This window comes from Oncorhynchus tshawytscha, linkage group LG13 (assembly GCF_018296145.1).
Source record: "Oncorhynchus tshawytscha isolate Ot180627B linkage group LG13, Otsh_v2.0, whole genome shotgun sequence".
NCBI lineage: Eukaryota > Metazoa > Chordata > Actinopteri > Salmoniformes > Salmonidae > Oncorhynchus > Oncorhynchus tshawytscha.
In genome coordinates, this window is record NC_056441.1 from 20,504,421 (window position 1) to 20,521,276 (window position 16,856).

The window sequence follows — 16,856 nt, forward strand, 5'->3', positions numbered from 1 at the left end:
AGACTATCATTTTGATATCATGGATGGTCAGTCCTTGCATCCATAGCACCGTCTATGAATTTGAGTGGCTATATTTCTCCCTCAGCTTTTTACCAAAACAGGGGCAGGGAGTACCCCTTTTATTTAACTCGGCAAGTCAGTTAAGAACAAATTCTTATTTACAATGACAGCCTACAGGGCCAAACCCAGAATGCGCTGGGCTAATTGTGCACCACCCTATGGGACTCCCAATCACGGCCGGTTGAGATACAGTCTGGATTCGAACCAGGGTGTCTGTAGTGACACTTCTAGCACTGAGATGCAGTGCCTTAGACCACTGCGCCACATTGTTATAGTTTAAACTGCTGATTGCCCCTTTAAAGCAAATTTCCAATGACAACATACATGCATACACCAATAAGAGACAGCTCATTCAGAACAACAACTTTTGGATGCAAGTGCCCCGAGTGCAGTAATCCACAACATTGACTTGCTCTCAACAACCTGAAGTTCATAAAACTACCACTAGATGGTGCATAGAAATCAAATATGTCTCAGCCAGTAGCTTTAATATTTGATCTGGCTTCTCAATGAATTGCATTATAAAGGAGATGTTGCATTCAGTCACTTGACAGCCACTAAGTTGGAGAAATCTTCAATGACCAGTAAACAATCAGACAGGCAGTTTGTGCACACACACCACCTGGCCTAGTGCAAGTAAAGTATGGCCAGAATGGGCATCTTTGACTGACACTTCCATCTTTCAAAACAAAAAACTCATTTAATATAAAAAAATATCAATTCTCCACTAGCTTTATTCAGTAGGTCCTGCTGATGAAAACCTACTCCTCCTAAATGGTCAGTAGGGCCTGTTCAAATCTCCATTTGAAATTCTTGCGTTGTTAAATGGTTAAACTCCCATGGTTGATCGTCTCCATAGGTGTAACCAGTAGGAGTGAACTACATTATGCTGCATGCATGTGGTTGTCAGAGTCCACCGGCACTAGAAAGTGGCTTTCCTCAGCACTGAATACACACACACTGTACAGTCCCATAGGACAAGCAAGTCACACATTATTAATAATAAAGTCCTGGCCAAAAATTAATTCAAAACAAATGTTCATCATTGGTGCAGAATGAGTGTAGCTGTGATTGTGGTCTGCTTGTTTCCACCTTTGGCTCAGTATCTACCTCCATCCCTCCACACCTCCTTTCATCCCTCACTCCAGCTTCTCCTCAGGGATGTTGTCCAGGTCTAGGTCACGTGAGGCCACACAGCACAGACACAGCTTCTGGGTGTTCAGGGAGATCGCATCTGGGGAAAGTAAATAGAACCAGGAAGTGTCAAATCCAAGCACAGCTCCCCAGAGCAAAGTGTTACAACTTTTAGTGCCCTCAACCAGCCAGTGATTGTCAAGAAAATAACAGTCGTTCTCATGGTTATTGACTGTTAATTAACAAACATATTTAGTATTTACTGGCTTCCCTACAAGCCACTGATGCAGACCTTTTTAACATGTAGTTATTCCAAGGTCTTATAAATCCATGTAATATAGCCTACACTTACACAATAAATTATTTATTTATTTTAGACAGGTCTAAAGAAACATGATATAAAGAAAATTGAGTCTATTTCAGAAGAATAGAATAGCATACTCTGAGTTGTCCTTATGGTAGGTCCTGATCTGGCTATGCCAAACTAGTTCATTTCGCAGAAACGATTTGCTTAGAATTGTGTGGCATTATTTTATAGTATGAAGAATACAATTGAACAAAGCTGAATAAAATATAAAGGTTATTTTATCCAAATGATTCGAGGGAGTGCACACATGCAGCTATTCTGTGTTGAGCGGTTAACAAAGAAATTAGTATTCCCAGGAGCGCAACTTTGGTTTTAAAAGTGGGAGGAGTCCGCTGGGTCCTAAAACACACCATTGATTTGTATTCCTATATGCTTAATTTAGAGTAATTAATGCAACTTTAGTTATTCTACAAACGTTGGGCTATATGTTTAGATTTGATTTGAATAAAGTTGCTTGAAAGGCATGAGCTCTGTTTTGTTTTTAGGCTGTACACACTACATCACTCTTTCATTCACAATTTGACAAGCACTTGATAATGCCTTGAATTTTACGGCGGCCTCCCCTTCTGCGGCCAGTGGCCTCTGTGCCTTTGGCCCGAGCGCTGCGAGCACCGCTCACTCGCATTGCAAATCACGTGATCGTGTCTTTCACAGACTACAAGTAAAGACAGACACATCGGGGACGCAAATGCGTGCGTCTTTATCCTATTCCCGAGGTGCATATCGAAGATACTGGAAGAACTGTCCACATTTACCTTACCAACAGCAAAAGCACTAGCCTATGTCAATCTACTGTCCCCCATAGTACAAAAGTCAACCTATTCTGTGTGAGAAATAAATATTCCAAACAACAACCACTAGCATCAAAAAAAGTTCACGCAACACGGCTGATGCAAAATATCAAAACGTTTAGCTTAAAATGTTCATAAACTATTATGCTATTTCTTCACATTATAAGCGCAGCAATGCACTCATGGTAGTAGGTTGTAAGCGCGAATGTTCCTTAACGGCAAAACACCAGTATCAAAAGTGACCGCAAATGCAATTATGCATGTAATGTTTTTATTATAAAGGTGCATTTTTATGGTGAAAATGATGTTCCCCAAACCTGAAATTCACGCGATGCTTATGTATGCCAGTTAAGCTCTACACCCCTTGTAAAGCAGATTAATGTGCTTAATTTTAAGAAGTTATTTGGTGACTTTAGTGTGTGCGACTACGATTCTAAAAAGGTCGCAAAAATAAAAGGCATTGTTTCTTGTGCAGGGCATCATTCACAAGTGATAATTCACAATAGGCTAATATTGTCACCCATCAGACTATTCTTGATTTAATATCATCTTTACATATACGTGAAATTTGTTTTGATTTAGAATGGGCCATGATCAAGCACCCGTCTCAAAATCGTGTCAGCGAAAAAAAGACTTAAATAGCGAATGGAGGACGCTTTTGGCGTGGTTTATTTTCATGCCAGCCAGGTAGCTATACTCCTGTTGTAAAGATAAATAATGTGCTGAATATTAAGAAAGTTGAGAAATAAATATAGTAGGCCTTAGCTTCCAGAGAGCTGATGGGATCCTCTGTTTAGTAGACGCCATCACTCTGTTTTCTCAAGCAATTACAAAGCCTATAGAAATGTTGGGCAACATGAGCTCATGGGCTCTCATGAAGTGTTTGATTAGATTTTCGAAAACATTTGCATTGATGTCAGATTGATTAGAGGGACAATAGAGTGCTGAGTACCAGGAAGTTAGCCAGTTTGGTAGGCTACTAATGACCATCAGCAGCATCAACGCTTGGAGAAGCCTAATTACCTTGACTAAACGGTCATGTTGAATTTGACTGCCTTCATGATGGCCTGTGTGAGGGTAATATGGTCACAGCAACAGCCCTACCTCCAACTACAGTAGATCTAAATTTGGCTGACCAATTACGAAATCACAAGGTAACCATGATATGAATGGATAGCTTTCCACCATGTACAGTGGGGCAAGAATGTATTTAGTCAGCCACCAATTGTGCAAGTTCTCCCACTTAAAACGATGAGAGCGGCCTATAATTTTCATCATAGGTACACTTCAACTATGATGGACAAAATGAGAAAAAAAATCCAGAAAATCACATTGTAGGATTTTTTATGAATTTATTTGCAAATTATGGTGGAAAATAAATATTGGGTCAATAACAAAAGTTTATCTCAATACTTTGTTATATACCCTTTGTTGGCAATGACAGAGGTCAAACGTTTTCTGTAAGTCTTCACAAGGTTTTCACACACTGTTGCTGGTATTTTGTCCCATTCCTCCATGCAGATCTCTTCTAGAGCAGTGATGTTTTGGGGCTGTTGCTGGGCAACACGGACTTTCAACTCCCTCCAAAGATTTTCTATGGGGTTGAGATCTCGAGACTGGCTAGGCCACTCCAGGACCGTGAAATGCTTCTTACGAAGCCACTCCTTCATTGCCCGGGCGGTGTGTTTGGGATCATTGTCATGCTGAAAGACCCAGCCACGTTTCATCTTCAATGCCCTTGCTGATGGAAGGAGGTTTTCACTCAAAATCTCACGATATATGGCCCCATTCATTCTTTCCTTTACACGGATCAGTCGTCCTGGTCCCTTTGCAGAAAAACAGCCCCAAAGCATGATGTTTCCACCCCCATGCTTCACAGTAGGTATGGTGTTCTTTGGATGCAACTCAGCATTCTTTGTCCTCCAAACACGACGAGTTGAGTTTTTACCAAAAAGTTCTATTTTGGTTTCATCTGACCATATGACATTCTCTCAATCTTCTTCTGGATCATCCAAATGCTCTCTAGCAAACTTCAGACAGGCCTGGACATGTACTGGCTTAAGCAGGGGGACACGTCTGGCACTGCAGGATTTGAGTCCCTGGCGGCGTAGTGTGTTACTGATGGTAGGCTTTGTTACTTTGGTCTCAGCTCTCTGCAGGTCATTCACTAGGTCCCCCCGTGTGGTTCTGGGATTTTTGCTCACCGTTCTTGTGATCATTTTGACCCCACGGGGTGAGATCTTGCATGGAGCCACAGATCGAGGGAGATTATCAGTGGTCTTGTATGTCTTCCATTTCCTAATAATTGCTCCCACAGTTGATTTCTTCAAACTAAGCTGCTTACCTATTGCAGATTCAGTCTTCCCAGCCTGGTGCAGGTCTACAATTTTGTTTCTGGTGTCCTTTGACAGCTCTTTGGTCTTGGCCATAGTGGAGTTTGGAGTGTGACTGTTTGAGGTTGTGGACAGGTGTCTTTTATACTGATAACAAGTTCAAACAGGTGCCATTAATACAGGTAACGAGTGGAGGACAGAGGAGCCTCTTAAAGAAGAAGTTACAGGTCTGTGAGAGCCAGAAATCTTGCCTGTTTGTAGGTGACCAAATACTTATTTTCCACCATAATTTGTAAATAAATTCATTAAAAATCCTACAATGTGATTTTCTGGATTTTTTTTCTAATTTTGTCTGTCATAGTTGAAGTGTACCTATGATGAACATTACAGGCCTCTCTCATCTTTTTAAGTGGGAGAACTTGCACAATTGGTGGCTGACTAAATACTTTTTTGCCCCACTGTATATGTCTTCAAACAAAGTCTACCTATTATTCCCCATGAATCAATCTTTCCTGTTGAATCATGTCAGCTCTATTCATTACATCTTAAGGTTGTTTCAGCCCAGTCTCACCGAGCATCCTGCCCAGGAAGGCAGGCCTAGAGGAGGGGGGCAGGTGGATACAGATGTAGTACACTGGAGCTCCAGACAAAGCCACCCCGATACCAACCAGAGAGTTGATGGTATCACTGTAGAGAGGTACTACCACCAGGAACACACTGCATAGGCAGTAGACTATAGGAAAGAACAGAGAGAGCTGGAGAGAGGGAGAGAAAGAGGGAGAGAGAGAGAGCGCAAGTTGGGGGACACTCAACATGAATTATGCATTCCATCATGTTCTCACATTCCTCAGAGCAGTTGACAAAATAACTGATAGAAAAGTAGATGACTGACAGGAATTAAGACATTTAGTAACCATGAATAAGGTCCTTACCTTGACGGGCCGGGGCATGTTGGGAGCCTTGAACCGGAGGTATATCTGGCTGGCGATGGAGAGGCCGATGAACAGCCAGTAGTTGAAGCTGAAGTAGTTGATGAGCTGGAACACGTCCTTCACGCACAGGTAGATCAGAGACATGCCTCCCTGCAGGAGACACAGAACACTTCAGAAATCTGATCCTATATCAGACATGCCACCCTAAACCAGACAAAGACAGTGCCCACACACCAGCAGGATAAACCCTATATTTCTACAGAGAAAAAGGATTGTAAAGCTACTATATACAACATCACACTCCCCATCAATCGCTGTGTGACATTACATTTAAGTCGTCATTCACTTACGTTGAAGAGCAGTGCTGGGATGGGGGTGTAGCGCTCGACATGGATCATGCAGAGGACGTTGGGTAAATGGCCCTCCCTGGAGCCCACGAAGAACAGCCTGGAGACAGCAATGATGGAGGAGTTGAGTCCTCCGTAACAGGAGATGGCCACTGACAAGGGGATCAGCCACCGAGCCCAGCCCAGGACCAAATCAGAAAAAGTCTTCAAAGACAAGACAACATAGGTTCACATCTGGTATTTGGCTACAGAAACCTTGGTTAGGCTGTGTTCCATTTATTTCAACCAATTCAACAACAACCAATTTCAACAACCAACAACCAATTTCAACCAATTTCCATGGGGAAAGGCAATAAGTAAACATAATTTTCTGTTTACTTCCTGAATTGCAATGGAATTTACCCCATCTCTGCTAGCAACCGTCAACACACCTAAAAAGGACACTTACTCAGGGCATTCTGTAACTACATGATCATTATTAATTACCATAGTCCTGTGTACAAGCTAACCTCAGCAGCTAGAGGACTTTCCCTCCTCTTGGTTATCATGTCAGTGAGAGTCACAGGAGAATAGTATAGCTGGTGCCCCAGGCAAGCAGAGCAGCCAGTCTCCTACTGATGATGTCACAGGAACCAGAGAACAGCAACAGCTGGTCAACTAGCTACACTGAACAGATGCTGCCAATTAAGACCTGCCCGTGACCTGCTAATGGTTTAACCATGGTGTGTGTGTTTGAAAAGAGAAGCCTTTTTCATTCATCATGATTGACTTAACATGGCAGGTCCCAACTCATCCATAACCCTACTAGTGGTGAGCGATTAATCAAACATTTGTTTTATTAAATAACTAATTGACAGACGCCTGTTCAATTACTTGAATTCCATTTACTTCTGTTTTTTGTGAGCTCAACGCGCAGTTTCTCTAGAAATAAATCAAATAATTAGAGAAATTAAGTCAAGAACAAATGTGGGACGCTGGGCTGAAGGGAGTTGTAGTTTTCATTAGGCAAATATTGAACATAATTACTACGTTTCTGTTCTAAACTAACTGCAGAGCCTTCAGAAACTATTTATATCCCTTGACATTCCACATTGTTGTGTTACAGCCTGAATTCAAAATGGATTCAATTGTTTGTTTTTTACCACATACAATGCCCCATGATAAAGTGAAACCCGGTTTAAAAATATTTGCATATTTTGTGAAAATGAAATACAGAAATTGTATTTACATAAGTATTCGCAGCCCCGAGTCAATATTTTGTAGAAGCACCTTTGGCAGCGATTACAGCTGTGAATTTTCTGGGTAAGCCTCAAAAAGCTTTCCACACGTGGATTGTGCAACATTTGACCATTTTTTCTTTTCAAAATTCTTCAAGCTCTGTCAAATTGGCTGTTGATCATTGATAGACAACCTTTTTCAGATCTTGCCAAAACTGTAACTCGACGACTCCAGGACATTCACTGTCTTCCTGGTAAGGAACTCATGTAGACTTGGCCTTGTGTTTTAGATTATTGTCCTGCTGAAAGGTGAACCAATCTCCCAGTGTCAGGTGGAAAGCACACAAACAGGTTTGCATCTAGGATTTTGCCTGTGCTTAGATCCATTCTGTTCCTTTTCTTATCCTGAAAAACTCCAGTCCTTAACGATTACAAGCATACATACACATAACATGATGCAGCCACCACTATGTTTGAAAATTTGAAAATATGGAGAGTGGTAGTCAGTAATGTATTGTATATGCTCCAAACATTGTATTCAGGACAAAAATGTATTGTCTTGCCACATTTTTTGCAGTATTACTTTAGTGCCTTGTTGCAAACAGGATGTATGTTTTGGAATATGTTTATTCTATTCAGGCTTCCTTTTCACTCTGTAAATTAGGTTAGTATTGTGGAGTAACTACAATGTTTTATCCTCAGTTATCTCCCATTACAGCTATTCAACTCACTGTTTAAAATAAATCACCATTGGCCTCAGGGTGAAATCCCTTAGCAGTTTCCTTCCTCTCCGGAACCCGAGTTAGGAAGGACGCCTTCTTTGGATGGTGTATCAATACACCCTGTCACTACAAAGTGTAATTAACAGTAATTGGTAATAAGCAGTCTTTAAAGTAGGGCTGGGCGATATAGCCAAAATATTATATCACGGTATTTTTAGTTTTGGAATATTAAAAGTTCTACATTTGCTTTATGAGTAGTGAGTGATCCTAGCGTGGCAACACATACATTCAATTAGTCTTTTTCCACTCTGATTGTTTTATACTGTTCAATTCAACCAAAACATATTTCAGCACTAATAATAATTTCCTGCACTCAATTACAGTGGTGGGAAAAGTACCCAAATGTCATACTTGAGTAAAAGTAAAGATACGTTAATAGAAAATTACTAAAGTAAAAGTGACCCAGTAAAATACTACATGAGTAAAAGTTAACGTATTTGATTTTAAATATAATTGATCAAATGTACTTATTAAGTATTAAAAGTACAAGTATAAATCATTATATTAAGCAAACCAGATGGCACCATTTTATTTACGGATAGCCAGGGGCACACTCCAACACTCAGACATAATTTACCAACAAAGAATGTGTTTAGCGAGTCCTCCAGAGAGGCAGTAGATGACCAGGGATGTTCTCTTGACAAGTGCGTGAATTGGACCATTTTCCTGTCCTGCTAAGCATTCAAAATGTAACGAGTACTTTTAGGTGTCAGGGAAAATGTATCGAGTAATAAGCACAGTATTTTCTTTAGGAATGTAGTGAAGTAAAAATTGTCAAGTAAAGTACAGATACCAAAAAAAAAGCAACTTAAGTAGCACTTGAAAGTATTTTTACACAAATAATTTCCACATAGGGCTGAATGATATGTGCAAATAATCAAGGACTTATTTTTCACCAAATGTTACAAATGCAATTTGACTTGCGAATTAGAGCAAGACTGTTGGAATCATGTAAATAGAATGACAGTTCAAATTCTAGAGTTAAAATATAATAGTGGGCACTGAATACAGTGTTGTTTGAGATGACAACAAATTAAAATGCCAGGGATGAGTTATCGTAACAGGGTAGGAACTAAAGTGTTAATACGTGTTTCCTAGGGGACCCAATATGCACGGGCAAACATTGCGCGTTCTCTCTTAGCTACATCATGTAGGTAACATATTCTTGCTTTGCATATTCCACTTTGATTTAGAAGATACTGTTGCAAACATGATGGTTTAAGTCTACCCCATCACTGGTATTATCAGGCTGTAACGGCTAGCTACGTTTGCTCTTACTCAGTACATTTATTAGCTAGCTATTAGCGGCTAACAGTTAGCGTCTCACAGGATTTAGGGCAACTTGCTAAGACGTTGCTTTGCTGCTGTAAGAAACCAACTAATAATGTCATTATAGAACGCTGGTGTATTTATATTAATTAAGAAGTACGGCATTGTCGTCATTAACTTTGTTCCATGTGCTGCATTGACCATGCAGACTGAACGCGTGTCTCATGGTTGAGGATGCGCTCCTTGAGTGACAGGGGGCGGGGCTAGGTCTGTGGAATGTGACACGGAGAGAAAGAGCGGAGAGCGATGACTCAAGTAGCGATGTAAAACTATAAAAATTGACATTACACATGGCGTATCACATTTAAAAAATCAAACATTCAAATACCGGTATAGAAGGTAAAGTAAAATCCCAAACCGGTCCCTGCATCAATACCGGTATATCATAAAATACGGAATACCGCCCGCCATACTTTGAAGTACTTTGAATAACTAGTAAAATGATTGTCAGACAGCTCTGCAGCATACTTAGGCAGCTACTAGCGACGAGGGTTTGAAATAATTTCACTATTCGAATGGTATCATGAATAATTGTGAAATATGTGTTTGACCTGAGCACTGCTGCAGGAGGGAGAGACGCTGGTGCTCTATTGCAGCTATGGAGGGGCCGAAGAGATGGGAGCAAGCAGACGGAGGGAGACTCAGTTAGCCAAGGCAACTCAGCTAACGTTACAGCCAAGACTACAGTCGTGGCCAACAGTTTTGAGAATGACACAAATATTAATTTTCAAAGTCTGCTGCCTCAGTAAGTATAATGACAATTTGCATATACTCCAGAATGTTATGAAGAGTGATCCTCTTTGCCATGCAAATGAACTGAATCCCCAAAAAACATTTCCACTGCATTTCAGCCCCGCCACAAAAGGACCAGCTTGACATCATGTCAGTGATTCTTTCATTAACACAGGTGTGAGTGTTGACGAGGACAAGGCTGGAGATCACTCTGTCATGCTGATTGAGTTTGAATAACCACCCAAAGCTTTAAAAGGAGGGTGGTGCTTGGAATCATTGTTCTTCCTCTGTCAAACATGGTTACCTGCAAGGAAACACGTTCCGTCATCATTGCTTTGCACAAAAAGGGCTACACAGGCAAGGATATTGCTGCCAGTAAGATTGCACCTAAATCAACCATTTATCGTATCATCAAGAACTTCAAGGAGAGCGGTTCAATTGTTGTGAAGAAGGCTTCAGGTCGCCCAAGAAAGTCCAGCAAGCGCCAGGACCATCTCCTAAAGTAGATTCAGCTGCGGGATCGGGGCAGCGCCAGGACCATCTCCTAAAGTAGATTCAGCTGCGGGATCGGGGCACCACCAGAACAGTGCTTGCTCAGGAATGGCAGCAGGCAGGTGTGAGTGCAACTGCACGCAGTGAGGCAAAGACTTGGAGGATGGCCTGGTGTCAAGAAGGGCAGCAAAGAAGCCACTTCTCTCCAGGAAAAACATCAGGGACAGACTGATGTTCTGCAAAAGGTACAGGGATTGGACTGCTGAGGACTGGGGTAAAGTAATTTTCTTTGATGAATTCCCTTTCCGATTGTTTGGGGCATCTGGAAAGCTTGTCCGGAGAAGACAAGGTGAGCGTAACCATCAGTCCTGTGTCATGCCAACAGTAAAGCATCCTGAGACCATTCATGTGTGGGGTTGCTTCTCAGCCAAGGGAGTGGGCTCACTCACAATTTTGCCTAAGAACACAACCATGAATAAAGAATGGTACCAACACATCCTCCGAGAGCAACTTCTCCCAACCATCCAGGAACAGTTTGGTGACGAACAATGCCTTTTCCAGCATGATGGATCACCTTGCCACAAGGCAAAAGTGATAACTAAGTGGCTCGGGGAACAAAACATCGATATTTTGGGTCCATGGCCAGGAAACTCCCCAGACCTTAATCCCATTGAGAACTTGTGGTCAATCAAAAACCCACAAATTCTGACAAACTCAAAGCATTGATTATGCAAGAATGGGCTGCCATCAGTCAGGATGTGGCCCAGAAGTTAATTGACAGCATGCCAGGGTGGATTGCAGAGGTCTAGAAAAAGGGTCAACACTGCAAATATTGACTCTGCATCACGTTCATGTAATTGTCAATAAAAGCCTTTGACACTTATGAAATGCTTGTATTTATACTTCAGTATTCCGTAGTAATATCTGACAAAAATATCTAGACACTGAAGCAGCAAACTTTGTGGAAATTAATATTTGTGTCATTCTCAAAACTTTTGGCCATGACTGTACCTAACTTGTAGCAGCCAATGTTATTTATCATCCATTTATCATTATAACAGTGCCTGTCTTGACTAAGCTAGCAACCTATAGCTAGCTAAGCTAATTGAGGAAACGCTGCGCTTTCTCCCCAAACCCATTCAGATAAAACAGCTTACCTGTTGGTTGCTCGTTGTAGCCTACTCATCATTTCGCAAACTTTTAATTACATAATTCTATTCCTTCTTGCATTAGTGAATTTGCGCTCCACTTGCTACACATTGAGCCACTTTGATTGGCCAACAAACAACCTACACGTGAAGGCTACCGGTCTTATGGGGTATATCATAAAAACGATATTGAAAAGTTGTTTTATTAAATTAATCATTTGAAATATAATGGTAAATCCTTGTACGCAACATGGATGTTTACATTTTATTTAGAAAAAGCCTTTGTGAAAAATAGGCCTATTTTTTGCCAACATTTATACTCACAAGTACTTGAATACTAACGTCAGTTCGTATATTCGAATAACCGTGTACATCCCTACTATCTAGCTAAATAGGATGATAAAGACCTAGGACTATAGGGAGCACAGGGATGACGTTAGATGGTTGGCTGCTACTTCCTGAACAGAGATAAAATGACCAAGGAATTAAAAATGAAGTAATATACACAACTGATATTTTATTATTTCAGAGTCATTTCCTTTTTCTATTGACATCTACCCAATGTGGAACTGAGAAGACAATGGAATGTTTTCGGCAATTGAACGTTCACTATTTTGGGCTTTGGAATCTCCATTAAAAAGCTATAAAATAATTCTCATGTCATTATTTCATAACTCATTTAATGTTTTAAATGATCTAATCCGACCTCAAAATGCACCAATCGCTCAACATTAAACCCCACACAAGCTCAAATCCAGAGCAGAGTAGAACTCACCATAGCCACAGCATCACTGGCCAGCACAGTGCCAGCATCCATAACGGTGTAGTAAGCTATATTAGTCAGAATGTAGATCACTGTGACGATGGGCATGGAGATCCCTATTGCCAATGGGAGGTTCCTGGTAGGAATGGATGAAAACAATTGATAGAACGCTTTATAAAAATACAAGGACAAACTTTGCGGGGAGAGAGAAACCTTGACAGGAACCAGACGGCCAGTGCCGGGCATACTTTCCTTGTCTATATATAACAAGAGTCAGACTAAGACGGGTCAAGAGAGGACTGGTGGAACATAGGAACGGTACCACCCAACCTTATGCCATACCGAGGTATACAGTAGCGCTATTTCTTTCCAAAATTAAAAATAAATATAAACATCATGACAGATTGCCTCACCTCTTTGGGTTCTTGATCTCCTCGGTGATGAAGTTGAGTGCGTCCCAGCCCGAGTAGGAGTAGAGCGCAGCGTACAGAGCCAGGGCCATGTCCCCAGGGTTCACTTTAGAACCCTTAAACAAATCCTCAAAGTTCTGCGTCTGGCCTACAGACAGAGGCCAGGGATCACATAATGAATTAGATATAATAGATTAAATAATTGTAATGAATTAAATAATTGAGTTAAATATCATAGCTCTTTTCCTAGTTTTCAATGCTCTTTACATTGTAAGGGGGACTCATCTCATCCACTACCAACTTCAAAAAACTCACACTCACACCTGGTCAGCAAGTGAAGCTCTATCATGAATAGGCCAGCACACGGACATTAGGGACAGGTGGGTTATGTGTCCCTAGCCAGATGCCGTACTGTACCTTGTCCCAGCTTGATCATCCCAGCAATGATGATGACAATGAGGGCCAGGACCTTGGCTACTGTAGAGACCACCTGGAGATTGGCCCCCCACTTCACCTTCATACAGTTCACACACGTCAGGAGACCTAGAGTGGGAGAGGAGGAAGAGGAATGTAGCAGACCACTCTCTGCAAGCAACTCCAAAGCAAGTGTTTCAAACCAGGGTTGGTTCAGGTAAATTCCATTTCAAACTGATGTAAACCAATGGCTTAGGAACGATTCATATCAGAATTCTTCACCTGCGGGATCGTCTGAGACCAGAAGCTGATGAAACAGGAGTATTTCTATCTGTAATAAAGCCCTTTTTGTGGGGAAGAACATATTCTGATTGGCTAAGCCTGGCTCCCCAGTGGGCATAAATGGGACCCATGCCATCCAAAAAGTTAGACCTTTGACTCATCGATCCATAAAACATCCTTCCAAGAGTATTGATGATCATCCAGGTGTTTTTTGGCAAGCTTGAGTCAACTTTTTGGACGAGATGGGTCCCATTATGTCTGGAGAAAACCAAACACTAGAAAGAACCTCATACCAACAGTCAAGCATGGTGGTGGTAGTCTGATGGTTTGGGGATTCTTTGCTGCCTCAGGACCTGAACAACTTGCCTTAATAGAAGGAACCATGAATTCTGCTCTGTATCAGAGAATTCTACAGGAGAATGTCAGGTCCTCCGTCTGAGCTGAAGCTGGGGTGCAGCTGGATCATGCAGCAAGACACACAATCAAGTCTACATGAAAATGGCTAAAAAGCAATGCATTTTTAGCTCTGGAATGGCCTCGACCTAATCCCAATTGAGATGTTGTGGCAGGACTTGAAAAGAGCAGTTCATGCTTGAAAACCCACAAATGTCACTGAGTTATAGCAGTTCTGCATACAAGAGTGAGCCAAAATTACAACACAGTGATGTGAGAGACTGATCAACAACTACAGGATACATTTGGTTGCAGTCATCCAGTCACTGCAGTTAAAGGTGGCACAACCAGTTATTGAGTGTAAGGGGGCAATTACTTTTTCACACAGGGGAATTGGGTGTTGCATAACTTTGTTGAATATATTAAAAAAGTATAAATGTTTTGCTATTTGTAAACTCAAGTTCCCTTTATCTAATATTAGGTTTTGGTTTAGGAGCTGATAATTAAAAAAAAAAAAAAAAAATTGAGAAAATCAGAAAGGGGGCAAATACATTTTCACGGCACTGTAGTTTGAATAGCGATCCTTATTTTGTCTTCATAAACTGGGTGGTTTGAGCCCTGAATGCTGATTGTAAAATGGCGCCGGAAGAAATGGCAGCAGATTTACGGGCATCCAACCAATTGTGCTATTATGTTGTTTTTTTTGCGTTATTTGTAACTTATTTTGTACATAATGTTTCTGCAACCGTATCTTACAGCAAAAATAGCTTCTGGATATCAGGACAGCGACCACTCACCTCGGGTTAGACAAAGAGCTTCTGGATGTCAGGACAGCGACCACTCACCTCGGATTAGACAAAGAGCTTCTGGATGTCAGGACAGCGACCACTCACCTCAGATTAGACAAAGAGCTTCTGGATATCAGGACAGCGACCACTCACCTCGGATTAGACAAAGAGCTTCTGGATGTCAGGACAGCGACCACTCACCTCGGGTTAGACAAAGAGCTTCTGGATATCAGGACAGCGACCACTCACCTCGGGTTAGACAAAGAGCTTCTGGATGTCAGGACAGCGACCACTCACAAAGAGCTTCTGGATATCAGGACAGGGTTAGACAAAGAGCTTCTGGATGTCTGGACCACTCACCTCGGGTTAGACAAAGAGCTTCTGGATATCAGGACAGCGACCACTCACCTCGGGTTAGACAAAGAGCTTCTGGATGTCAGGACAGCGACCACTCACCTCGGATTAGACAAAGAGCTTCTGGATGTCAGGTCAGCGACCACTCACCTCGGGTTAGACAAAGAGCTTCTGGATATCAGGACAGCGACCACTCACCTCGGGTTAGACAAAGAGCTTCTGGATATCAGGACAGCGACCACTCACCTCGGATTAGACAAAGAGCTTCTGGATGTCAGGACAGCGACCACTCACCTCGGGTTAGACAAAGAGCTTCTGGATGTCAGGACAGCGACCACTCACCTCGGGTTAGACAAAGAGCTTCTGGATGTCAGGACAGCGACCACTCACCTCGGGTTAGACAAAGAGCTTCTGGATATCAGGACAGCGACCACTCACCTCGGGTTAGACAAAGAGCTTCTGGATGTCAGGACAGCGACCACTCACCTCGGGTTAGACAAAGAGCTTCTGGATGTCAGGACAGCGACCACTCACCTCGGGTTAGACAAAGAGCTTCTGGATGTCAGGACAGCGACCACTCACCTCGGGTTAGACAAAGAGCTTCTGGATGTCAGGACAGCGACCACTCACCTCGGGTTAGACAAAGAGCTTCTGGATGTCAGGACAGCGACCACTCACCTCGGGTTAGACAAAGAGCTTCTGGATATCAGGACAGCGACCACTCACCTCGGATTTGACAAAGATTTTTTCTTCAACAAACAAGACATTCTCCAAACACCCCACAGAGCCGACATCCACATTATTTGCAAGAGGAAGCGACGCAGGTACAGAGGACAAAGAGCCGGATGCCTGGTCAGGACCCGGAGAAGGCGACTGGGAAAGCTGCCGTTACCGTCAATACTACTCGCCAACATGCAATCATTGGACAATAAATTAGACGAGGTACGATCACAAATATCCTACCAATGGGACATCAAAAACTAATATCCTATGTTTCACGGAATCTTGGCTGAATGGCGACCTGGATATTCAGCTAGCGGGATACACGCTGCACCGGCAGGGTAGAACAGCACACAAGGGGGAGGCGGTCTGTGCATATTTGTAAACAGCTGGTGTACGAAATCTAAGGAAATCTCTAGATTTTGCTTGCCTGAAGTAGAGTATATTGTCATAAATTGCAGGCCACACTACTTGCCTAGAGAGTTCTCAGCTATACTTTTTGTGGCTGTTTATTTATCACCACAGACACACGATGGCACTAAGACCGCACTCAGTCAGCTGTATAAGCAAACAGGAAACCACTCAACCAGAGGCGGCGCTCCGAGTGGCCGGAGAGTTTAATGCAGGGAAACTTAAATCAGTTCTACTAAGTTACCATCAACATGTTAAATGTGCAACCAGAGGGAAAAGAAATTCTAGATCACCTGTACTCCACAAAGACATGTACAAAGCTCTCCCTCCATTTGGTAAATCGACCACAACTCTATCCTCCTGATTCCTGCTTACAAGCGAAAATTAAAGCAGGAAGCACCAGTGACTCGGCCTATAAAAAAGTGGTCATATGAAGCAGATGCTAAACTACAGGACTGTTTTGCTATCACAGACTGGAGCATGTTCTGGGATTCTTCGAAGGCATTGTGGAGTAAACCACATCAGTCACTGGCTTTATCAATAAGTGCATCGAGGACGTCGTCCCCACAGTGACTGTACGTACATACCCCAACCAGAAGCCATGGATTACATGCAACATTCGCACTGACCTATAGGGTAGAGCTGCAGCATTCAAGG

General features: G+C 42.2%; 1 protein-coding gene across 3 annotated transcripts in view; it reads right to left on the minus strand.

Annotated features, from left to right (window-relative positions):
• Positions 1-277: 277 nt before the first annotated feature.
• The window catches only part of si:dkeyp-120h9.1 (Y+L amino acid transporter 2-like), a 32,398-nt gene continuing 15,819 nt past the window's right edge, over positions 278-16,856 (minus strand). For all 3 annotated transcript variants that reach the window (XM_024441036.2, XM_024441037.2, XM_024441038.2), the window contains 7 exons: positions 13,255-13,380; positions 12,841-12,985; positions 12,440-12,563; positions 5,968-6,168; positions 5,618-5,767; positions 5,257-5,440; positions 278-1,294 (listed from right to left, as the gene is read on the minus strand). In XM_024441036.2, coding sequence (XP_024296804.1) covers positions 1,200-1,294; positions 5,257-5,440; positions 5,618-5,767; positions 5,968-6,168; positions 12,440-12,563; positions 12,841-12,985; positions 13,255-13,380 — 1,025 coding nt within the window. In that variant the 3' untranslated portion in view covers positions 278-1,199. The remainder of the gene's footprint in view (positions 1,295-5,256; positions 5,441-5,617; positions 5,768-5,967; positions 6,169-12,439; positions 12,564-12,840; positions 12,986-13,254; positions 13,381-16,856) is intronic.